At 37.9% G+C, this 26,874-nt stretch overlaps 1 protein-coding gene across 1 annotated transcript in view; it reads right to left on the bottom strand.

Moving 5' to 3' along the window:
- Positions 1 to 26,874, bottom strand: part of LOC118831416 (ATP-binding cassette sub-family A member 3-like) — a 183,452-nt gene that overhangs the window by 94,593 nt on the left and 61,985 nt on the right. The window contains exons 10-11 of the mRNA XM_036738755.1: positions 9,102 to 9,283; positions 7,665 to 7,805 (exon numbers count right to left, since the gene is read on the bottom strand). Coding sequence (XP_036594650.1) covers positions 7,665 to 7,805; positions 9,102 to 9,283 — 323 coding nt within the window. The remainder of the gene's footprint in view (positions 1 to 7,664; positions 7,806 to 9,101; positions 9,284 to 26,874) is intronic.

Below are 26,874 nucleotides of genomic sequence, written 5' to 3' on the forward strand. Positions count from 1 at the left end.
CCCTTCTTTTCTCCCTCCATACTATTTCACTTGGTGATCTCATCAACTACCATGGATTTAATTACCATCTCAATGCTGATGGTTCTCAAATCTACCTATCCTGCTCCAAACTTTCTGCTGACCTCCAACGTCACATCCCCAACTGCCTTTCAGACATCTTGAACTGGATGTCCAGTGGACATCTTAAACTCAATAAACCTAAAATGGATTATGTTTTCCTCTAAATCCTTCTCCTCTACCTTGTCTATTACTGTAGAGGTCACACCATCCTCTCAGTCCCTCAGGCTTGCAACCTAGGAGTTATCCTAGGGTTTTTTTTTTTTGCCCTTCCATGTTCAAGCTGTTGCCAAGGCCTGTTGATTTCACCTTTTCAACATCTCTTAAATCCACCCCCTTCTCTCCTCTGACACTTCCAGCACTCTACTGCAGGCCCTCATCACTTTACACCTGGATTATTGCAATAGCCTGCTAGTGAGTCTGCCTGCCTCAAGTCTTTCCCTACTCCAAAACATCCTCCATTTGGCCACTAAAGTGATTTTCGTAAAGTTCAGTTCCAGTCATGTCACCCTTCTACTCAATAAATTCGGTGGCTCCCTACTGTCCCCAGGAACAAATATAAAATGCTCTGTTTGGCATTTAAAGCCCTTCGTAGTTTAGCCCCTCCTACCTTTCCAATATACTATACCTTACTCCCTGACATGAACTCTTCAATCCAGTGGCACTGGCCTCTTGGCTGTTGCTTGAACAAGACACTCCATCTCTCAGCTCTGGGCATTTTCTCTGGCTGTCCCCATGCTCTTCCTCCTCCACTCCAACAAGACAATTGATTTCCTTGGCTTCCTTTAAGGCCCTACTAAACTCTCACTTACAGGAAGCCTTCCCCAACCCCTCTTAAACCCCAAATTTCCTCTGTTATTTCTTATTTATCCTGTATATAGCTTGCTTTGTATATATTTGTTTGTATGTTGTATCCTCAAAGAGACTGTAAGCTTCTTAAGAGCAGGGACTGTCTTTTGCCTTTTTGTCTCCTTAGCGCTTATCATAGTGCCTGGCACCTGGTAGGTGCTTAATAATTATGTAGTGAATGAATCAATGACAAATTGTTCTTTTTTATGTGTGTAATAGAGGTCTGCATATGCAGATAACATTAGTTTTGCTAGGTGTTATCCATATGGAAGATGCTAAAGACTTGTTTCCAGAAGAACTCAATGAGGACTGACAAATACATGGACAATACATTTTGGCTTACTGTATGGAAAAGAATAGCCATTTTCTATTAGCTATGTAGCCAGAATTGTGTCTTTAAAATGGCCTAACTCATTACTGACTGTGGCTTTTTGTTTCATTCATATCTGAGGGTGAAGATAAATTCTTCAACATATACCATGGGATAAGGGGTGTGGGGGGAAAGCCCTAGCACCTCCTTCCTCATATGAGGAGTACAACATCTCCATGTACTAAGAGTAACAATAAATAACAGGAACGTAAAAATACTAAAGGATAGATAGGTGGCGCAGTGGATTGAGTGCCAGGCCCGAAGTCAAGAAGACTCATCTTCCTGAGTTCAAATCAGGACTCAGACACTTCCTAGCTGTGTGATCCCTAGCAAGTCACTTAACCCCATTTGCCTCAGTTTTTTCATCTGTAAAATGAGCTAGAGGAGGAAATGACAAACTACTTCAGTATCTTTGCCAAGAAGACCCCAAATGAGATCACAAAGACCTGGATACGACTGAGAAATGACTGAATAACAACAGAAATACTAAATTCATATGTACCAAATAAATAAACACAGCACTTCATTAAAGAAATGCTTATAACGGTATAATAAATAATTAAAAATCAAATAATAATGGATCTCAAAATACCAGTAAGTCAAGCAAAAAATAAATAATAAAAAAATCAGAGACTTGAATTGTGTAATGAACAATGAATCAATATCTGGAAACCAATGGAACTCATTAACTTCCTCCCAAAATTCATCCCTCTTTCTAATTTCCCTAGTTCTCTTGAGAGTATCACTACTTTTCAAGTCTAGGCATTGGAGTCATTCTCAGTTCTTCATTATCCCTCACATCTCAAGTCCCAAGTTTGCTCAATTTTACCTTTACCATATCTCTCATTTCTTTCCCTTTCTCCCCACTCACATGTCCCCCAGCCTAGTTATGACCTTCATCATCCCTCACATGGACTGTTACAATAGCCTTCTAATTTGGTTCCCTGCTTCTAAACCTCTTCTGGATCCAATCCATACTCCACACAGATGCCAGGTTGACATTCTTAAACCATGTCATGGCTCAAGAAGCTCCAATGGCTTCATACTTTTTTGAAAACAAAATATGAGCTTGTCAGTTAAAGTCCTTCACAATCTGAGTCCAGCTTGCCTTTCCAGACTTAAAATTACTTTAGTCTTTCTCATGCACTTTATGTTCCAGCCAAACCAACTTACTTGGTTTTCCTCATCCACAATATTCCCTTTTCTATCTCCATGTCTTTGCTCAGGTTATTCTCATGCCTAGAATGTGCTCCCTCCCCAAATCTGCCTAAGAATCCCTAGCTTCCTTCAAAGCACAGTTCAAGTGACACCTTTGGAAGCCATGAACTCATCTCCTACCTTGCTAGTGCTTTCCAAGCCTCCACATTACATATATTTATTTTGCGTATATTTTGTATTTACTTATATTCGCACATTTTCTTTCCTTGAATAGAGTTAAACTCCTTCAGGGAAGGGACTCCCTGATTTTTGTCTTTGTATCTTCAGGATCTAGAACAGCTCCTGACATACTCAGGTGCTTAATAAAGTGTTTGCTGCCTTGATTGGTTGAGGAAAAAAATGCATATTTTTCCCAAGCATATAAATGGAACTCTTACAAAAGCAAACCAGGTAATCAGAGAAAAATAAGCTGATGTTAAAATTTTAAAGGCACAAATTCAATATATCATATTCTCCGATCACAATGTAGAGATCAGAAAAAGAATGATTAAAATATAAGCATATACATGAACCACATGGGTCAAAGGAGTCATAAGAAAAGCAAAAGCATCATGTTTAAAACAGCATAAATAAAAATCCACAGGCTGCAGAAAAGTAGTTTTCCAAGCCAAATTTGTAGTGCTGAATGATTAATACTGAGAGAAAGAGTAGCTATATAAATTTAAACCTGCAAATAAAAACAGTAAAAAAAAAAAGTAATGAACCAAAGGTAACATGGACAGAACTGTCAAAGAACTGCCCCAGACTAGATAGACACATAGGTGAATTTTTCCAAACATTTAAAGAATTAGTAAAGTATACCCCTTGCAGAATTTCTAAAATTAGAGAACAATGATGCTCTATTCAATTCTATAAAATCAAGGTCACATTGATTCTGAAACTTAATAAAAAGCAACACCATAAAGAAAAAATTATAAGATCTCACTAATAAATGTTAGATATAACGTTTAAAAATATGAAATAGAATAATAGTACTAAGAATTACATAGAACTTTAAGGTTTATGAAGCATTTACCCCATGACAGTGAATACTTGTTGACTGCGCAAACCTGTGAATACACAGCACAAAGTTCAGGCACGCTTACATGTCTCAAAAAACTGCTCTTTGGTATTTCATTTTAAAAGCTAATACTGTGTTTGGAACTCAAAATCTTATAAAAGTGAATGTTGAAAACTTTGTTTTATATGGAATTGGAAAAAAAATAAGGCACTCCTTTTTAAAAAGTTAATGCTTGTAAAGTTTAGTTAATTTTTTTAAAAATAAAGTTTTAGCTTCTTTAGTTTGATGAATAAAAATGTCCCTTATGACTGAATATTAAAAAATATTCGCCTTAAAACAATAAGGGTATACACTGTAACAAAATGTACTGTTTATGACTATGGCTGTGAATTAATTAGTGGAAGTATCTCAATTTTATATATAAAGTAATTGAGAATCTGACTGACTTGCCATGATACACAGATGTTAAGTGTCTGAGGTAGGATTTGAATATGGTCTCTTTATTCACTTTTTCCATTACAGTAATTCAGCATGTATCAAATACAGCAATCTATTTTTCTCAAGTACTCTACATGGACTTCTAGTTAAATGACTGCTTGAATGCAGGCAGGCAGCCTATCTTCCATATACCTTAAAAATAGTGTCACACCAAATGATGATCAAGAAATCCAATGAGCGACTAAATGACTTTTTCCACCAGTCCTGCACAATAAGTCACTAAAAACCCACAGGCAGTAGGAAAGGGGGCCTGCCAGAAGAGCCAACGAGCAAAATAGAAGCCAGGCAAGGGACTCCAGTAGCCAACAAGACTCTGTATCTGGTAGCAACAAAAGTGAAAAGCTCCAAGAGAAAACCCCAGGATGGGTAGAAACCATTGCACAGGAACTTGAAAACAAACAGGAGCTACAGCAACAAGCTGGGGTATGGAAGCAATCACAAGGGAACTCCTCTGGCTCATGGGCCCTAAGATCCCTAGCAATCTGCCCAAATTTAAAGACCCAAGCAGTCTTCAAGTAGACATACTCTGGGAGGTGGGAATATGGCTCATGAGCCCTCTCTCACTGGCATGCTCCCCCCATTGAGTATCAGTAGATTATTAGTTAGTAATCCAGACTTAATTAGATCTTAGAAAGGAATATTTACTAAGGTAGTGTAATTACAACAATTGGCCCAAAGTCTGTGACATATTCTCCCACCAGGACACACACAGTACAGGGGAAAGTGGGCTCAAGTTTAGAGAGCATATGTAACAAGGGTAATTCACAGGTCCTGGTTGCTTAAAGTTCTTTTCTTCACTATATGGGGCAACCATGAAGTCCTCCCTAAGTACAGTACCGTTTTCCTGCTGTACTTTTCATGGAGTCGTGAAGCTACATTTCTTTATTGATTCCCATTTGTCCTTGGCTCCTGATTTGTCATTCACTGCTGTCCTGGGGACACTGCAATGATACTCATAAATCCAAATTCTCCAACCATCCATGGTTCACAAAGCTCTCCTCTGGTTAAGGGGGAGAAGGAGACCAAGATGAGGCTGGCACCAGGGTCAACCAGTCAACAAAAACTACTTCCTGTGCAAAATTATTCCATTTCATCTAAAAGACTTTTTATATCTAGTCTAAAGTCATTGATTGATTTATTGATGACAATTAATTGACTGCGGTGCCTAGGTCTTATTTGCACTTCATTCACAATTTTGATTGTTTGCATGAATCAGTGGAGGCATTCTCACCTGCCAAAGGAATCAGTGCCTAGCATTTGGCCTGTTACTTTAAGTGGGAACTTGGCTGTTTCAAAGTCAAAGATCTTGAATAATATATTTTAATAATAAGAAATGAGTTTCATTTTAAAGAAGGAAGAATTTTGGTTGGATATAAGAATACTTCTTTATCAGGTGTGAAACACTGAAATAGATAAAGCTCTTTGCTCCAGGAAGAGTCATTAGAAAAGAATAATTTCACAAAAGATTGACATACATGATGAATCAATAAAAAAAATTTTAGTAAATGCTTACCCCATGTCAGGCACTGTTAGATGCTAGAGATACAAAGGCAAAACCAAAATAGTATCTACCCTTTAAGAGCTTGCACTCTATTGGGGGAAACAACCCAAATACAAATAAAGCAAACACAAAATTGATAACAAAATAATAACAAGTTAATTTAAGGGGGAAGGGAGGTACAAGTATCTGGGAGGATCAGGAAAGACCTCATATAAGAAGTGGCACTTGAGCTCAGCTTTGAAGGAAGCCTGGGATTCTAAGAGGTACAGGTCAAAAGAGACTGCATTCCAGGCATGATTGATTTAGTGAAAGCCATGAAGGCAGGAGATGACATGTCATGAATAAAGAACAGCAAGTAGGCCAGTTTGGCTAGATCCAAGAGTTCATAAAGGGGAGTATTACGAAAGCCTAGAAATATAGATTGCAATCAGGTTGTAAAAGGTTTTAAATACTCCCAAAACAGAAATGTACAATTGAATCTAGAGTCAATAGGGAGCAACTGGATATTTAGGAGCTGAAGAGTGATATGGTTAATCCTGTACTTTAGCAATATCATTTTGGGTAGCTGTGAGATAGACTGAAAAGGAAAGGAACTAGAGGTAGGGAAACCAATTAGGAGGTCAGAGCATCAGTCTAGGGTAAAGGTGAGGACTTGAAAAAAATTAGTATCCATGTGAATGGAGAGAAGGGTAACAATGTGAGAGATGCCATGGAAGTGGAATCAAGACTTCGTGAATGATTAGACATGGGAATGAGAAAGGAAAAAGTCAATGATGACTCTGAGACCATGAACCTGTGTGATCAGAAGTATGGTGGTACCTTCAATAGGAATAAGGAAGATAAGAATAAGAAGATGGCGGGTTAGTAGGAGGGAAAATGATGAGTTCTGCTTTAGACACATTAAATTCTTAGAAACCTAAGGGATATCTAGTTGGAGATGTCCAGTAGGTAGCTGGGGGACTAACTTAAAAGAGAGACTATGGCTAGATGCATAGGGCTTGGAGTCATCCAAATTGAGATGACATTTGGAAGCTGATGAGATCACTAAAAGAGAAGGTATAGAAAGATCGGGGAAAAGGGCCCAGGACAGAGCCTTGGGAATATATCCATATTTTGTGAGTTGGGATGCTGAGAAAAATCCAGCAAAGGAGACTGAAGAGGGATCAGACAAGTAAGAAGAGAACAAAGACAGGGCAGTACCAATAGAGTCAGCATTGCAGAGGTGTCAAGGAGGATGACCACTGAGTAAAACTCAATGGATCTAGCAATCAATAGTTTATTCATAACTTTGGAGAGAGCAGTTTTAATAGAGTGATGATACTGGAATCTGGAATGCAAGGGATTAAAAATTAAGAGAAGAGAAAGTAGAGATAATGAGTGTAGGAATCTGACTAAATGTGAGGATATATACAGGATAATAGCTTTAAGGGATGGTGTGATCAAGTGAAGGTTTTTTTTTTTAAGCATGTATTTAAAGAACAGGAAAAGAACCGGTAGACAGCAACTAAATTTATTTGTCTAAAGGCAAGATCTTGGAGCAAGTAATGATTTAAGCTCTACCTCTGCCACATTATTTCATTATTTTGCAAACAACTTCATGGTTTGGGTGGGAGGAAACTCTCATGCTGCCTCTCTGAAGTACCATATCCAAAACTCTGTACACCTCTGACTCAGGTCAAATAAGATATCCTCCAAAGCCTATTATTGTCATATGTTTGCCACCAAAATATCACAGTTTGGCAGCAAAAAGCACAATCTTCCCCTCTTTTCTATTCTCTACTTCCAAGCCCTCACATCAGAAGGAACAAATTAAAGAAGGATGCAAAAAGTATTGAGAAAGGAAGAAATCACTTCTGTATACACTCTAAATGTCACAGAAGCAGCTTTTTAAGCTAGACATAACTCCTTAGAGTAAAAGTATACATGTATGGCATCTTAATAATCCAAAGAAAATTTGCTCCTTTCCTGGATAAAAGAGTTAAGAAATATAGGGATGAATTAAGAGTAGAAGTTTTAAAAAACTCTTTGTACACAAGCTGAATGGGACATGTTATTAAGAAGTGATATTTAATTCTTTACCAGAGGCAAGTCCCTTAAAATTAAAAGGAAAAAATATAAAACTCTAAACAAAATCTTAGTCCTAACCAGAAAGGAGACCAATGTGCCAATACCTTGGAGAGATTTTTTATCTTTATTCCTGCTAGCAGGCCTACGGGTTCAGACTCAAAGAATTCATGCTGTAGAGATTTCTCAAGGTCTTCCTCCTCCTTTTCTTCTAAATTCCCTCTTGGTTTCCCAAACCAGTAGGAAGGCTATGGTATAAATCAAAACTCAATTACCAAGATGGGTACTAAGTGACAATGCCATAGTACTTTTGAGAGTACCATAGTTCTGCACACTTTTTTGCTATTTAGGATTAATGAAGTTGTATTAAACTGAGATACTAAAATTCGGCAGCCAAATGGCCTAAAGACTTCAATCTCTGAGACATTTAACAAACATTCTATTATCCAAGAAGCCATGATCAAAATGAACTCCAGAATAAAGTCCAAAATGAAACAGAAGAGGGGAAATCTTTATCCTTCTACAAGCTGGATTAAATTTCTTTTCTTGAAGAAAACAACCTTGTGAGTTACATAGTTAGAATTTTTTTTGAGGCAATTGGGGTTAAATAACTTGCTCAGGGTCACATAGCTATTAAGTATCTGAGGCCAAATTTGAACTCAGGTCCTTCTGACTACAGGGCTGGTTTCTCTATCCACCAAACCACTTGGCTGCCCCTAGTCTAATTCTTTATCCCCATTTTAACAAGAAAAAGCTTGAGGCTTAGAAAGCTTAAGTGGTTTGCCTGGGGTTACTAAACATTGGAGCCAGTCAAATGGGAATTAGGTGGCTGGCTCTTTTCCTATGTCACAATGATTTGTGGCCTAAAAAGGCTTGAGGACTTTGGAGCTGATTGCAATCTAGCAGAGCTGGGAATGGAAGGGAGCAAAAGGGGGAAAGGGCTTTGCTGTTAATGACCCAGGCAAGTGGTAGGATAGGAACAGCATGGAGGTCACCTTGGCTCCTGTTATGATAATCTCTCTGAGTTGTAAAGAAGGTCAAAGGTCCCAAAAATATATTTTTCCACCTTAATAATATCATCAATGCTTATGTCCATAATTATTTACTTCTGTTTTTAAGAGGAGTCAGTTTCTATGTCTATAAGTTCCTGAACATGCAATATCCTTCATCAAGAAGTCAATAAAAATCTGTATCCCCAGTCCTCTTTACTCATAATTTCTCAGACAGGGGAAAATGATAGGAAGAGGGAGTTTATTTACAATTGGTGAGATGTGGGCCTACAGTTTCACCACTTACAGATTCAGGCTAAGTGTTTTGTTTACATTTGACCAGCATGGTGCCTTCTTGATTGACTCAAACTAAGGAAAAACTAAAACTGAGGTAATCATAGATTAACATGGTAAAGAGACAATCTGTAATCCTGCAGTTGCCTCTCAAGGCTTTGGTATAAGGATACCATGGGAAGACAGGAATCTTGAAGTTCCTTCTTCCATAAAATAGCAACAACTGTGGTCAATCTGAAGAAAAACAGCATCAGAACTCACCAGCAAGAAGAAATACCAAGGCTGGGGAATACCATATTGCCCAGGAAATACAGCTTCCACATACCAGGTCACCAAACCATAGAAAACAGAGTCATATAGTAGCATTATCACCACATGTCCTAAGGTAAGGGTATCATCTATGTTAATAGGTGACACGAAGTCTATCCATTGCATGCCTGTCCCTGAAATACACAAAAAGACAAGGTTATTTTGTATACCAGACTAAAGCAAGACCTATATAGTCTTTGAACTTTTTCTGTCCACAGAACACTACAACAGGGAAAAGGATATAACTAGCAACTGATTCTATAAGGCCTTCAGAAAAGTTATCCCTGGTCAAGTACTCTGTGGGTTTGCTTCCATTCAAAATCATAGTTTGAAAGTCCCAAATAATGTGTTTACTTTTAACAGTCAGTTCAAAGCAAAGGTGTTTAATGAAATAGCAGTAGTGTAAATAAACTATCTTTTACTATAAAGCATAAAACATAAAAACCATCAGTGGGAAAAGTGGACATGAAAAAGAGTCTCCAATATTTGGAACATATGTGATAAAGGCTCACATGTAAGGAGCATATATGGCCAACACATATTAGTGGAGGGGCCACACCCCTGTAAAATTACACTACTATGATTTGTAAGGAATACACATAATTGAGGCACAAGAATAAAGGGAAGATACACTTCTGATACCATAGGGACATTACTGTCTTCTGATAATGTTATTGTATTGCTTTCTCTGGGCCTGCTACCTGTTGCATGCTGCTCTCTACTGAGAGGACATTTACAAGACCACAACATATAAATTGTTTAGAAGAGGGATCTCAAAGTTGATTTTTTAGTTTTAATTCTATGTGGAACACAAACAGATTAAGTAAAGCATAAATATGTAAAGGATCATGAATCAAAGAATAAAAGTTTAGATCAGATAGGAAGGAAAGAGGATGAATGAAGAGAGAAAGGTAAAGAAATTCTTTTATAGAAAAAGGGTGAAAAATATGAAAAACAAACAAATAAAAGATGTGAGAGGGGAAGAGAAGAGGGGGGAGGGAATTTTGAATTAAGGATTTAACTGAGAGATTGTAAATTCCTTGAGGGAAGGGATTGTCTTTTTCCTCTTTTTGTATCCCCAGTACTTAGCACAGTGCCTGGCACATAGTAGGCACTTAATGTTTACTGATTGATTGAGAAATAGGAAGGGGAAAAAGGGGAGAAAGATTTAAATAATTAAATAATAAGAAGAAATAAAAAATAAATCAGTAAGTTAAGTAAGGGAAAAGTTTGACAAATAGGAAGGGAGTTAAGGAGAAAAGAACCCATGGAAATAGGGTTACCTTAAAGTAGATTAAACAAAAATAACTATAGGTACAAAACACTATCTTAAAAGAAGGGGAATTTAAAAAAAATTAAAAAAAACATGACACTAAATAAAACAAATAAAATTGGAGTTTACTAAATAGAAGAGTGATATGGCTAGCACTGCACTTTACGAAGATCTGACAGCTGAGTAAAGGATGGATGGGAGTGGGGAGAGACTTGGGGCAGGGAGAACAACCAGCAGCTATTGCGACAATCAAGGTAAGGGCTTGCATTAGGGTAGTGGCAGTTTCAGAAGAGAAAAAGGGGTATATACAAGAGTTGTTACAAAGGAGGAGATGATAGAACTTGGTAACAGATTGGATATGGGGGAATGAAAGAGTGCTGAAGGACACCTAGGTTGTGAGCACAGGTGATTGGGACAATGGTGGTACCCTCAACAGTAATAGGTAAGTTAGGAAGAGGGAGGACTTTTGAAGAAAGATAACGAATTCATTTTAGTATGTGCTGAGTTTAAGACGTCTACAGGACATCCAATTCAAGATATCTAAAAGACAGAGATGTGAGTGGAGTTGGTTAAAGGTGGTCAAATAGATCTTCTAGACATCCACACACAAACGATAATTGACACCATGGAAGCTAGGAAGATCATCAAATGAAATAGTATACATGGAGAAGAGAAGAGCATCCAGGACAAGGATTTTGGAGAACCCCCAGAGTTAGTGAGTGTGATCTGAATGTAGATCCAATAAAAGAAACTAAAAAGGGGTGGTCAGAGGGGAACCAGGAGAAATAAATGTCATTAAAATCTAGAAAGAAGAGAGTATCAAGAAGATTACAATGGACAGTGTCAAGGTTGCAAGGATAGGAGAAGACATTTCTCCCCATTCCTTTAAAAAGGTGGGATTAGGGGTTCTACAGGTATGGAACACTGGGTATACTGTATGATTTTTTTCTTGTTTCTTTTCTTTATTGATTGCTAATTTTTTTCTCTATTTCCTCTTTTATTTTATTTTTAAAAATTCTTTGATGTATGAGATGGAAAAGGGAGGAATACAGAGAGAAATTCAGCTGTTATCAAAACAAGAAAGATTAATTTTTAAAGCTATATGGAAGGACTTATGATAAAGATGAAATATGAAAGGTTTCAGCTAAGCTTATCTCTCCTAAGAAACATTCTGCCAAAGATTTAAAAGGGTGCCAGAATGTACAAAAAGATGGCCAGAAATCTGCAAATACTCTGTTAGGGATGTACCACAGGGCCCTGAAGCCAATGGAATAGTTGATAAATGGGGCCTGAAGCTAAGCTACCAGGAACTCATCATTACCCTCTGGTTCTAGTATATCAAGGTAGTTTTCCTTGATAATCTCTTGAAAGATGATATCTAGGCTCTTTTTCTGATCATGGCTTTCAGGTAGTCCAATAATTTTAAAATTATCTCTCCTGGATCTATTCTCCAGGTCAGTGGTTTTTCTAATGAGATATTTCACATTGTCTTCCATTTTTTCATTCCTTTGGTTCTATTTTATAATATCTTGATTTCTCATAAAGTCACTAGCTTCTACTTGCTCCAATCTAATTTTTAAGGTGATATTTTCTGCAGTGGTCTTTTGGACCTCCTTTTCCATTTGGTTAATTCTGCCTTTCAAGGCATTCTTCTCCTCATTGGCTTTTTAGAGCTCTTTTGCCATTTGTCTTAGTCTATTCTTTAAGGTGTTATTTTCTTCAGTATTTTTTTGGGTCTCCTTTAAGCAAACTGTTGACTTGTTTTTCATGGTTTTCTTGCATCACTCTCATTTTCCATTCCAATTTTTCCTCTACTTCTCTTACTTGATTTTCCAAATCCTTTTGGAGATCTTTCATGGTCTGAGACCAAGTCATATTTTTCTTGGAGGCTTTTGATGTAGGCTCTTTGACTTTGTTGACTTCTTCTGGCTGTATGTTTTAATCTTCTTTGTCATCAAAAAAAAATTCTACAGTCTTGAGTCTGAGTTCTTTCTCGCGGCCTGGTCATGTTCCTAGCCAACTACTTGACTCTTGAGCTTTTTGTCAAGGTATGACTGCTTGTAGAGTCCTTTATCCCAAGCTTTAAGGGTTGCACTGCTGTTTTCAGAGCTACTTCTACTCCATACTCACCACAAGCTCTGCCACACCAGTGCTCCTCCTTCCCCAAGAACTGCCAACCAGGACTGTGACCCAGATCCAAGCAGGGCAAAGCAAGAGAACCCTGCCTCTGCACCAGCAGAGCACGCCCTGCCCTCCTGCTCTGATCTGCCACTTGACTCCTCTCATCATGTGAGCCTGGGGCTGGAAGCAGCTGATGCTGGAGCTCTAGAAGCAGCCACAGGGGCTTCCACCTCCACCACCCCCAGGGCTAAGGCCTCACCACGCACTTCTCTCCCCTAGATCCAGAAGTTTTCCAACTAACCTGCTCCATTGTCTTTGGCATTTGTTGGTTGAGATGTCTGGTAACTGCTACAGCTCAGTGATTCATGGCCCTAAGGCCTGCTCTGCCCAGCTCCCAGTCTGGGCCCGGTCTGTCCTAGCTCAGCCTATACTGGGCTGCGCTCTGCTCCCAGCATAGTGTGATATACCCCTCCCAGCAACCATCCAGGCCTTCTTGGGCTGGAGACTTGTTTCTCTCTGTTATTTCATGGGTTCTATAGCTCCAGAATTTGCCCTGAGCCATTTTTTACAGATGGTTGGAGGGATTTGGGGGAGAGCTTAAGTGAGTCCCTGTTTTCCAGCTGCCATCTTGGCTCTGCCCCCAGACATCTTCATTCTAAATGTTCATGTTGACTATTTGTGCCTGACCTGTGGTAGAGCCTTCTAAGTTTATATTGGTCTGAACAACCAGTTGGACACACTGTACTTGACTCCAATATAATGGTGACATTTTGTCTTCTCTGAGAACAAAGGACAATAACCAACCATTATAAATACAAACTTAGCCATACCAGATCTCAAATTAAATTATAAAGTAGTAATTATTAAAACAATCTGATACAGCAAAGCCAGACAAGACCCCAACAGACTGAATTACTGGCAGCACTGGTGATTCCCAGACCTTTCAGCTCAGGAGGGGGGTCTGTCAGAACTGGGTGAGAGAGAAGCTCAGTCCAGTGCAGGGCCTGTAGCAGAGGCAGCAGCTACTCCTGGGGCTATCAGCCCACAGACTGAATGTTTGAAAGTCACCTATTTAAACTTCCAGGAGCCAAGATAGTGGAGTAAGCAGTAAGTCGCTCTCACCCTTCCTTGTTGACCTTGAAAAACTCAGATAATATTGCCACAGGAAAAATCCTGGAGTAGTAGACCCAGCAGAAAGATGGGTATGGCAGTCTTTTAGCTCAGGAAGCTAGGAGGATTAATGGGAAAGGTCCCTCTTGCTGTGGCTGAAGAGGATGAGTACAGAATAGGGTGGCACCCTGGCAAGCCAGCAACAAACCTCACCTCAGCAGACCAGTAGGAGATTCTGAGCCCCAGGGTGGAGGAGCAGGCAAGTGCCAACACCAGGCACACACTACCTCCAGCTCAGCACCAGGTACACTATTAGACCACTACAACATCTAACTGCCAACACCTGAGGCCCCAGCACAGAAAAGCAGTAACTAGGCCCCTAGTCCCAGCACCAGAAATCTGAGACAGTGCTCCCTGGGCCCCAGAAGCAGAGATCAAATTTAAAAGCCAGAAAAAAAGACAAACAACATGAGTAAGAAGAATAAAAAAAATCAATGACCATAGAGAAATATTTTGGTGACAGGGAAGATCAAAACACAAATTCAGGAGAGGACAACATGGTCAATATACCCATATCTGAAACCTCAAACAGAAATATAAACTGGTCTCCAGCCCAAAAAGCCTTCTTGGAAGAGGTCAAGAAGGATTTTAAAAATCAAATAAGAGAAGTAGAAGGAAAATTTTAAAATACAATTGACGAAATGGAAAAAAAAGTGCACTGAAGAAAACAACTCCCTAAAAAGTAGAATTGGCCAAATGGAAAAGGAGGTACAAAAGCCAACTAAAGAAATCAATTTGTTAAAAATTAGAATGGGCAAGTGGAAGCTAATGGCTCTATGAGACATCTAGAATCAGTCAAACAAAATTGAAAGAATGAAAAAATAGAAGAAAACATAAAATACCTCATTGAAAAAACAACTGATGTGGAAAACAGATTCAGCGGAGATAATTTAAGAATTATTGGTCTTACCCCCACACTCCCAAAAAAGAATTATTGGTCTACCTGAGAACCATGATGAAAAAAAGAGCCTGGACAACATCTTTCAAGAAATCATCAAGCAAAACTGTCCTGAGGTCCTAGAACCAGAGGGTAAAATAAGTCATCAAAAGAATACACTGATCCCCTCCTGAAAGAGATTCCAAATTGAAAACACCAAGGAATATTGTAGCCAAATTCCACAATTATCACATCAAGGAGAAAATACTGCAAGTGGCCAGAAAGTAACAACTCAAATATTGTGGAATCACAGTCAGGATTACACAAGACCTTGCAGCTTCTATATTAAAAGATCAGAGGGCTTTGAATGTGATATTCCATAAGGCAAAGGAGCTTGGATCACAACCAAGGATCAATTTCCCAGTGAACCTCAGCATAATCTTTCAGGGGAGGAGATGGACATTCAATGAAATAGGAGACTTCCGGACTTTCCTGATTAAAAGGTCAGAACTCAATGGAAAGTTTGATCTTCAAATACAGGAGTCAAGAGAGGCATAAAAAGGTAAACAGGAAAGTGGAAAAAGCATCTTATTCAATAAGGACAAACTGTTTACATCCCTACCTGAGAAGATGATACCTACAACTCTTGAGAATTGTAACTTTATTACATCACTTAGAAAGGAAATACATAGACAGAGGGGGCAGGTTTAAGTTGATTTTGATATGATGATGAAAAACCTAATTAAGTGTTGAAAAATGATTGTAATGGGAGAAGAGAAAAGGAGGAGGCAGAAAAGGTTAAATTACATCACATGAAGAGGCACAAAGACATATTGCAGTAGAGGGAAAGAAGGGAGAGAGATGAGCATTGTTTAAACTTTACTCTCATTGGATACGGCTCAGGGAGGGAGTTAGGTATTGAAATATATCTATAGGTATAGGCACAGAAATCTAACTTGCCCTATAGGCATTTGGAGGGGAAAGGGGGAAGAAAGGGGAGGGGTGGATAGAAGGGAGGGCAGATTGAGGGAGGTGGCAGTTAAAAGCAAAACTCTAGTGAAGAGGGAAGGAGAGAAAGGAAAGAAAGGCATAAATGGGTGGGGGGAAAGGATGGAAAGACACAAATAGCAATCATAATTGTGAATGTAAATGAGATGAACTCTCTCATGAAATGGAAGGGGATAGCAGAATGGATTAAAAATCATAATCGTACAATATGTTGTTTACAAGAAACACATTTGAAACACAGGGATACACACAGGTAAAAGGCTGGAGTAGAATATATTATGCTTCAGCTGAAGTAAAAAAAAGCAGGGATAGCAATCCTGATCTCAGATAAAGCAAAAGCAAAACTAGATCTAATTAAAAGAGATAAAGAAACTATATCCTGCTAAAAGGCACCATAGACAATGAAGTAATATAATTACTTAACATATATGCACCTAGTGGTATAGTATGGATTCTTAGAGAAGAAGTTAAGGGTGTTGTTACCAGAATGAAATTGACAGCAAAAATATACTAGTGGGGGACCTCAACCTCCCCTTCTCTGAACTAGATAAATCTAACCACTAAATAAACAAGAAAGTAGTTAAGGAGGTGAATAGCATTTTAGAAAAGTTAGATATGGTAGACATTTGGGGAAAACTGAATGGGGATAGAAAGGAATATACCTTTTTCTCAGTGGTACATGGCACGTACACAAAAACTGACCATGTACTAGGGCATAAAACCTCACAATTCAATGTAGAAAGGCAGAAATATTAAATGCATCCTTTTCAGATCATGATACATGAAGATAATAATAAAGGGCCATGGAAAGAGAGACTAAAAATCAATTGGAAACTAAATAATCTAATCCTAAAGAATGAGTGAGTCGGGGCAGCTAGGTGGTGCAGTGAGCAGAGCACTGGCCCTGAAGTCAGGAGGACCTGAGTTCAAATCCAGCCTCAGACACTTGACACATTCACTAGCTGTGTGACCTTGGGCAAGTCACTTAACCCCAATTTCCCTGCATTCCCCCTGCCAAAAAAAAAAAAAAGAACGAGTAAGTCAAAGAACAAATTATAGAAACAATCAATAACTTTATCCAAGAGAATGACAATAATGACACAACATTTTAATGGGATGCAGCAAAAGCATTGCATAGGGGAAGTTTTATATCTCTGAATACTTACATGAATAAAATAGAGAAAAAGGAGAATAATGAATTGGGCATACAACTAAAAAAGCTTGAAAAAACAATTAAAAATCCACAATTAAATATGAAATTGGAAATACTGAAAACCAAAAGAGAGATTAATAAAATTGACATTAAGAAACTTATTAAACTAATAAAACTAAGAGCTGGTTTTATGAAAAAACCAATGAAACAGATAGACCTTTGGTTAATCTGATTTAAAAAAAAAAGAAAGCCAATTTACCAATATCAAAAATGGAAAAGGTGAATTCACCAACAATGAAGAGGAAATTAAAACAATAATTAGAAACTATTTTGTCCAATTGTATACCCATAAATTTGACAATCTTAGTGAAATGGATGAATATTTACAAAAATATAAATTGCCCAGATTAACAGAAGAGGAAGTAAAATACTTAAATAACCCCATCTCAGAAAAAGAAATTGAACAAGCCATCAATGAACTCCCTAGGAAAAAATTTCCAGGGCCAGATGGATTTATATGTGAATTCTATCAAACATACAAAGAACAATTAATTCCAACACTATATAGACTATTTGGGAAAATAGGTGAACAAGAAGTCCTACCTGATTCTTTTTATGACACAAATATGGTACTTATTTCTAAACTAGGAAGAGTCAAAACAGAGGAAGAAAATTATAAACCAATTTCTGTAACAAATACAGATGCAAAAAAATTTAAATAAAATCTTAGCAAAAAGATTACAGCAACTTATCACAAGAATGATACACTATGACCAGATAGGATTTCATTCCCGGGATGCAGGGCTGGTTCAATATTAAGAAAACTATCATCATAATTGACCACATCAACAACAAAACTAACAGAAACCATATGATTATATCTCAATAGATGCAGAAAAGCTTTTGACAAAATACAACACCCATTCCTATTAAAAACACTAGAAAGCATAGGAATAAAGAGAGTCTTCCTTAAAATCATAAGTAGCATCTACCTAAAACCATCAGCAACTAGTATATATAATGAGGATAAGCTAAGAGCATTTCCAATAAGATCAGGGGTGAAACAAGGATGTCCATTATTACCACTGTTATTCAATATGGCACTAGAAACAGCTTTAGCAATAAGAGAAGAAAAGTGAAGGTATTAGAATAGGCAAAGAAGAAACAAAGCTCTTTGCAGATGATATGATGATATACTTAGAGAAACCTAAAGAATCAAGTAAAAAACTACTTGAAATAATAAACAACTTTAGACAAGTTGCAGGATATAAAATAAACCCACAAAATCCTCAGCATTCCTATATATTACTAACAAAGCCCAACAGCAAGAAATAGAAAGAGAAATCCCATTTAAAGTTACTGTAGACATTATAAAATATTTGGGAGTCCACCTGCCAAAACAAACCCAAGGACTATATGAACACAATTACAAAACACTTTTCACACAAATAAAGTCAGATCTAAATAAATGGAAGATCAGTTGCTCGGGGGTGGGCCAAGCTAATATAATAAAAATTATAATTCTACGTAAATTATTTTACTTATTTAGTACTATATCGAACAAACTACTAAAAAATTCTTTTATAGAGCTAGAAAAAATAATAACAAAATTCATCTGGAAAAACAAATATCAAGGGAATTAATAAAAAGAAATGCTATGGAAGGTGTCCTTGCCATACCAAATATTAAATTGTATTATAAAGCAAAAATCATCAAAACTACTTGGTACTGGCTAAGAAACAGAGTGGTGGATCAGTGGAATAGGTTAGATACACAAGACATAGTAGTCAATGGCTATAGTAATGTACCGTCTGATAAACCCAAAGACTCCAGCTCTGACATAAGAACTCACTATTCAACAAAAACAGCTGGGAAAACTAGAAAATCATATGGCAGGGCAGAAACTGGGCATAGACCAATATCTTACACTGTATACCAAAATAAAGTCCAAATAGGTAAATGATTTTTTTTCTTTTTCTTTCATTTATTTTTAGTTTTTAACATTCACTTTTTAATTTAATTTATTTAATATATTTAGTTTTCAGCATTGATTATCACAAGAGTTCGAATTACAAATTTTCGCTCCATTTCTACCCTCCCGCCCACTCCAAGATGGCATATATTCTGGTTGCCCCGTTCCCCAGTCAGCCCTCCCTTCTGTCACAACCACTCCCCTCCCATCGCCTTTTCCCTTCCTTTCTTGTAGGCCAAGAGAAATTTCTACACCCCATTGCCTGTGTATCTTGTTTCCTAGTTGCATGCAAAAACTTTTTTTTTTTTGGTTTTGAACATCTGTTTTTAAAACTTTGAGTTCCAAATTCTCTCCCCTCTTCCCTCCCCACCCACCCTCCCTAAGAAGGCAAGCAATTCAACATAGGCCACACGTGTATCATTATTTAAAATCGTTCCACAATACTCATGTTGTGAAAGATTAACTATGTTTTGTTCCTTCCTAACCTATCCCCTTTATTCAGTTTTCTCCCTTGACCCTGTCCCTTTTCGAAAGGGCTTGTTTTTGATTACCTCCTCCCCCTGTCTGCCCTCTCTTCTATCATCCCCCCTTTCTATCTTCTTCCTCCTTCTTTCCTGTGGGGTAAGATACCCAATTGAGTGTATATGGCATTCCCTCCTCAGGTCAAATCTGATGAGAGCAAGATTTACTCATTCCCCCTCACCTGCCCCCTCTTCCCTTCCTACAGAATTGCTTTTTCTTGCCACTTTTATGAGAGATAATTTATCCCATTCTATCTCTCCCTTTCTCCCTCTCTCAATATATTCCTCTCTCATCCCTTAATTTGATTTTATTTTTTTAGATGTCATCCCTTCATATTTAACTCACCCTGTGCCCTCTGTCTACATATATATGTATTTATATGCATATGTATGTACATGTATATATATGTATATGTACATATATACGTATATGTACATATATATATGTATAGGTATATTACCTTCAGCTACCCTAATACTGAGGTCTCATGAATCATACACATCATCTTTCCATGTAGGAATGTAAACAAAACAGTTCAATTTTAGTAATTCCCTTGTGATTTCTCTTTCTTGTTTACCTTCTCATGCTTCCCTTGATTCTTGTGTTTGAAAGTCAAATTTTCTATTCAGCTCTGGTGTTTTCATTGAGAAAGCTTGAAAATCCTCTATTTTTTTGAAAGACCATATTTTGCCTTGGAGCATGATACTCAGTTTTGCTGGGTAGGTGATTCTTTGTTTTAATCCTAGCTCCATTGACCTCCAGAATATCATATTCCAAGCCCTTTGATCCCTTAATGTAGAAGCCGCTAGATATTGTGTTATTCTGATTGTGTTTCCGCAATACTCAAATTGTTTCTTTCTGGCTGCTTGCAGTATTGTCTCCTTGATCTGGGAGCTCTGGAATTTGGCGACAATATTCCTAGGAGTTTTCTTTTGGGGATCTTTGTCAGGAGACAATCGGTAGATTATTTCAATTTCTATTTTACCCTCTGGCTCTAGACTATCAGGGCAGTTCTCCTTGATAATTTCTTAAAAGATGATATCTAGGCTCTTTTTCTGATCATGGCTTTCAGGTAGTCCAATAATTTTTAAATTATGTCTCCTGGATCTATTTTCCAGGTCAGTGGCTTTTCCAATGAAATATTTCACATTGTCTTCCATTTTTTCATTCCTTTGGTTCTGTTTTGTAATATCTTTATTTCTCATAAAGTCACTAGCTTCCACTTGCTCCAATCTAATTTTTAAGGTAGTATTTTCTTCAGTGGTCTTTTGGACTTCCTTTTCCATTTGGGTAATTCTGCCTTTCAAGGCATTCTTCTCCTCATTGGCTTTTTGGAGCTCTTTTGCCATTTGAGTTGGTCTATTTTTAAGGTGTTGTTTTCTTCAGTATTATTTTAGGTCTCTTTTAGCAAGTCATTGACTTGTTTTTCATGGTTTTCTCGCATCCTTCTCATTTCTCTTCCCAATTTTTCCTCTACTTCTCTAACTTGCTTTTCCAAATCCTTTTTGAGGTCTTCCATGGCCTGAGACCAGTTCATGTTTTTCTTGGAGGCTTTTGATGTAGGCTCTTTGACTTTGTTGACTTCTTCTGGCTGTATATTTTGGTCTTCTTTGTCCCCAAAGAAAGATTCCAAAGTCTGACACTGAATCTGAGTCTGTTTTGGCTGCCTGGCCATGTCCCCAGCCAACTTACTTGACCCTTGAGTTTTTCGTCAGGGTATGACTGCTTGAAGAGTAAAGAGTACTTTGTTCCAAGCTTGAGGGGATGCACTGTTGTTTTCAGAGCTATTTCTATACAGCAAGCTCTGCCACACCAGCACTCCTCCTCCCCCAAGAACCACCAACCTGGACCTGAGTCAGATCTTAAGCAGGCTCTGCACTCCTGCTCTGATCTGCCACTTAATTCCTCCTACCAGGTGGACCTGGGGCTGGAAGCAACTGTTGTTCTGTAGCTGCACCACCCCCCCGTTTCCTCCCGGGGTGGTGGCCGAACTGTGAACTTCTTTCATTTTGTCCCCTGCAGCTTTTCCCACTAACCTTCTCTGTTGTTTTGGGTGTTTGTGTGTTGAGAAGTCTGGTAACTGCCACAGCTCACTGATTCAGGGCGTTAGGGCCTGTCCCACCCGGCTCCTGGTCTAGTTTGTCCTGCCACCACCCATGCTGGGCTCTGCTCCACTCCACTCCCAACTCCATGTGCGATAGACCTCACCTGGCGACCATCCAGGCTGTCCTGGGCTGGAGCCTTGCTTCCCTCTGCTATTTTGTGAGTTCTGCAGTTCTAGAATTTGTTCAGAGCCATTTTTTATAGGTTTTTAGAGGCACCTGGCAAGGAGCTCACACAAGTCCCTGCTTTGCCATCTTCGGTACATGATTTAGATATTAAGGCTGAGAGTATAAGCAATTTGGGAGAGTAAGGAATAGTTTACCTGTCAGATTTATGGAGAACAAAAGAATGTATGACCAAGCAAGAGATAGAGAACATTATGAAATGCAAAATTGATAATTTGATTACATTAAATTGAAAAGTTTTTGTACAAACAAGCCAATGCAACCAAGATTAGGAGTGAAGCAGAAAACTGGGAAAGAATTTTTACCAACAGTGTCGCTGATAAAGGCCTCATTACTAAAATATATAGAGAACTGAGTCAAATTTATAAGAATACAAGTCTTTCCCCAATTGATAAGTGGTCAAAGGACACGAACAGGCAGTTTTCAGAGGAAGAAATTAAAGATACCTATAGTCATATGAAAAAATGCTCTAAATCACTATTGATTACAGAAATTCCAATCAAAACAACTCTTAGGTACCACACCACACCTGTCAGATTTGCTAACCTGACAAATCAGAAAAATTGTAAATTCTAGAAAAGATGTGGGAAAATTGGAACACTAATGCATTGTTGGTGGAGTTATGAACTGATCCAACCATTTTGGAGAGCAATTTGGAACTATGCCCAAAGGGCTATAAAAATGTGCATACCCTTTGACCCTGCAATACCACATCTAAGGCTGTATCCCAAAGCGATAATACAAATTGCGAAAAGAACCTACATGTACAAAAATATTTATAGCAGCTCTTTTTGTGGTGGCAAAGAACTGGAAATTGAAGGGATGCCCATCAATTGGGGAATGGCTGAACAAGTTGTGGTATGTGAATGTAATGGAATACTACTGTGCTATAAAGAAATGATAAGCAGGTAGACTTTAGAAAAACCTAGAAAGACTTATATGAACTGATGCTGAGTGAGGGGAGCAGTACCAGGAGAACATTGTACACAATTACAGCCACACTGTACAATGACTAACTTTGATAGATTTGGTTCTTCTCAACAATGCAAGGTTCTAAGACAACTCTGAAAGACTCATAATAGAAAATGCTATCCACATCTAGAGAAAGAATTATGGAGTCTGAATTCAGATCGAAGCATACTATTTGTTCTCTCTCTCTTTTGTTTTGTTTTGTTTCTTCTTTCTCGTGGTTCATTCCATTGGTTATGATTCTTCTTTGCAACATGACTAATGTGAAAATATGTTTAATGTGAATATATACGTAGGGCCTATATCAGATTGCATGCTGTCTTATGGAGCAGGGAGGAAAGGGAAGGGGAGAAAATTTGGAACTCAAAAGCTTATGGAACTGAATGTTATAAAATAAAAATAAATAGATAAATATTTTTAAAAAACAATCTGGTACTGGCTTAGAAATAGAGTAGTGGATCAATGGAACAGAATAAGTACATATTACATTATATTAAACGATCATAGTAATCTAAAACATGTAAGACCAAAGACCCCAGATTTTGGAATAAAAACTCATTATTTAACAAAAACTGCCAGTAAAACTAGAAAACAATATGACAGAAACTAGGTATGGACCAACATCTCACATACACCAAAATAAGGTTAAAATGGGTACATGATTTATATATAAAGAGTGATACCATAAGCAAATTTAGAGAGCAAGGAATAGTTTACCTGTCTGACCTATGGAGAAGGCAGGAATTTAGGACCAAAGAAAATAGAGAGCATTATAAAATATAAAATAGATAATTTTGATTATATAAATTAAAAAATTTTTGCAAAAACAAAATAAATGCAGCCAAAATTATAAGGAAAGAAAACTGGGGAAAAACTTTTTGCAACAAGTATCTCTGATAAAGGCCTGATTTTTCAAAACTGATACAAATTCATAAGGACACAAGTCATCCCCAAATGAGGTCAAACGATATGAACATGCAGTTTTCAGACAAAAAAAAATCAATGTTATCTATAGTCATATGAAAAAATGCTCTAAATCACTCTTGATTAGACAAATGCAAATTAAAACAACTCTGAGGTACCACCTCACACTTATCAGATTGGCTAATATGACAAAAAAAGAAAATGATAAATGTTGGAAAGAATGTGGGAAAACTGGGAAACTAATGCATTGTTGGTGGCATTGTGAACTCATCCAACCATTCTGGAGAGCAATTTGGAACTACACCCAAAGGGCTACCAAATTTTGATCCAACAATATGAATGCTAGGTCTATATCTCAAAAGACATTTAAAAAAAGGGAGAAAGACCTATTTGTACAAAAATATTTACAGTAGCTCTTTTCTGTGGTGGCTAAGAACTGGAAATCAAAGGGATGCCCATCATGTTGGAAATGGCGAAACAAGCTGTGGCATATGATTGTGATGGAATATTACTGTGCAATAAGAAATGGCATACAAGATGATTTCAGAAAAACCTGGAAAGACCTACGTGAACTGATGCAAAGTGAAGCAAGCAGAACCAGAAGAACATTGTATACAGTAACAGCAATATTGTATGATGAACTGTGAATGATTTAGCTATTCTCAGCAATACAATGATCCAAGACAATCTCAAAGGACTAATGATGAAGCAAACTATCTTCCTCCAGAGAAAGAATTGATATTGTTTGAGTATATGCTGAAGTATGTTATTTTCCACTTTCATTCTTCTTCTTTTGAGTCTTCTTGTAGAAAATGACTAATATGGAAATGTTTTACATGATCACTTGTGAATAACTTTGTATCTGATTGTTTATCATCTTGGTGGGAGTGGGGCGGTATGGGGACACAGAATTTAGAACTCAAAACTTTTTTAAAAATGTTAAAAATTGTTTTCCATGTAATTGGGGGAAAATATAATACATATTTTAAAAAAGAAATTGTTAATAATAAAGATGTAAAAATAATAATATAAACATAACAAAATTCACTCTAAAAACAAAATCCTCCATCTTATATTGTAAATTCCATTTAATTTTAAAACTCAACTGCTGCTTTCAGAAAGGTAAGTCCAAGAGCCCCAGAAATAGCAGCAACCTTCCCCCTCCCCCCACCACCCAGATCATCAGCCTGGCTTCCAGCCCAGCCTGGTCCCTGGTGGAGACACAACCTGGCAACTGTTATTGCCTATACTATAGCCCCTTTCCACCCATCCTCTGTCCAGCAGAACAGCTACTGAGGACCAAGAAAACTGAATTCTCATCACCAAAGTCCTTGGAAATTTTAAATGGTTCAGTATAAGAAACAGATACAGTTTTATCAATGGAAATGACATTAAAGTCTATTACCACCTCCTTGCTACTGAAATCTAAGGACCCCTGGGCCTTTCCATATGCTCTGCAATTGAAACTATGGTTGTTTCCTCCTCCATTGCAACAGAAGCTTCTTGAAAGCTGGGGTTGGATTGTTTTTATATTTGTACAACAAGCATTTAGCACCATGCTTTTTGTATAGTAAGCTCTAGGGCAAATGTTTTTTATTTGTAATGAGAGTAGACTGGCCAATGAAGGCCAGTTCTTTGAGCACGTGTAGATATTCTACTTGGTTTCAGTCTAATTGTCCATGTGGAAATTATGTGGATTCAGTTTCTGACTATAATTGACTCAGGGGCTGGTATTATATTAAGATAATGGTTCTTTTAACTGGTTGCAGAGCTGGAAATGCTGTGCTGTATCTGAGTATTCAGTCTCCTTCCTTTGCAGCTACAAGGAGATAAGACTGCTTTGAGCTGGTCTTGAGAGTCAAATAGAGGAGAGACATCAACTAGAACATGGCTACTTTTGTCTCTTTGTGTTTATTTCTTTCTAACATTAGGTGATTAAGTACTCCAAGACTCCATGTCTAGGAAATGACCTTGTAAGTTTTAGAGATACAGAGCTCTCGAGAGAGAGGACCTACTGGTGACCAGAGATGATAGCAGAGTCCACTGGAGACTGCAGAAAGATCCACAGGAGTTGAGAGATGATGATACATGTCCTTAAAATACCCAGACAACCACTTTGTGAGCACTGCAAGGTCTGGAAAGATTTCAGCCTGACAGTTAAGTGGCTTAACCTAGCAGAGGCTAAACTTGGTGATAAACCAGCACAGCAGCTGAGCAGCATCCTTCCCCAGCTCAATAGCACATTGACCTGAATGGCTGAGACATTATATTCTAAAAGGAACAAGCTCAGTTGAGACATCTATTCAATACAGACATCATACCCTATAAGGAACCAGCTGAGATGAACAGCAGAGTGACTAATCCACTACTAATGCGATGTCCAGAGGACCCTAAAAGCTTTATAAAGGGAGAAAAGGATTTCAGGGGTAAGAGTTGGAAGGCATCTGTGATGCGTTCTTTACATGTATTCACGTGTGCCTCACTATGTTCATATTTTAAGTGTGAGTCTGTTCTTCCCAGTACGTGGTATGTGTAAGGGGAAAGAATGTGAGGCAAGGAATATTTTTTACCAACTGCTCTTACTGCAACTTGTCAATTAATCCTTTTTCTAAAAGTTAATTGATGCATACTGGGTAATTGTTAATGAGGAACACACTTGATGCAGGCTAGAAAGCAAAAGTACTAGAATCCTCAGACTCTGAGGGTTACCCCTAGGACACCCAAAATAGTAATAGTATTCAACTACCCTTGGTGGCCTAATGGTCAATGGGTATACGCACTGGGGATGTAGCCAGAATGAGGGGTGTGGGGTTTACACATTCACTCATTCATTCACTCACTCTTCATGTTTATTATGGCTGTTTTGAGTAACTAATTATGTGATTTACAGGCTAAGTCCCTATCTACTACATTATATAGAGTGAAAGAAATATAGAAAATATAAACTACAAGGAATCAAGCAGTTAGAATCATTTTCTGCTTCATACACAACTGAGGATAATTACCTACATCTCCCCAGGACATGACAGGAACCTCTGGGGAAAACAGGAAAGTGGGGACACTGTCCTTTGTGTACCTGTATATTGTCACAGCCTCATCTCACCTTCTGGAGCTGCTAAAAACTGCCTCATTGAAGCAAGGGCAGAAATATACTGCAGTTGTATGTGCTCTTAATCATGTGGCCTGTGAGGTGGTCGTAAGAGGCTACTGTAGAGTCTTTCAAACAGACTGCTGCAGAAAAGAAGACTTTAGTATTCCCATGGAATGCCAAGAGTTCCTAATATTCATTCTCCAAGAAGCATGTCAAGAGCTCTTGAATGAAAGACTAAGTATGTGATTCCACAGATGGATTAATAATAAAAAAAACTAAACCACAGCTACGCAGAGGACACAATCCAGACAAGACCTAGACCATACTGCTACTACCATAACTGATTAGGATGTTGCA

The sequence above is a fragment of the Trichosurus vulpecula genome, chromosome 9 (genome assembly GCF_011100635.1).
Source record: "Trichosurus vulpecula isolate mTriVul1 chromosome 9, mTriVul1.pri, whole genome shotgun sequence".
NCBI lineage: Eukaryota > Metazoa > Chordata > Mammalia > Diprotodontia > Phalangeridae > Trichosurus > Trichosurus vulpecula.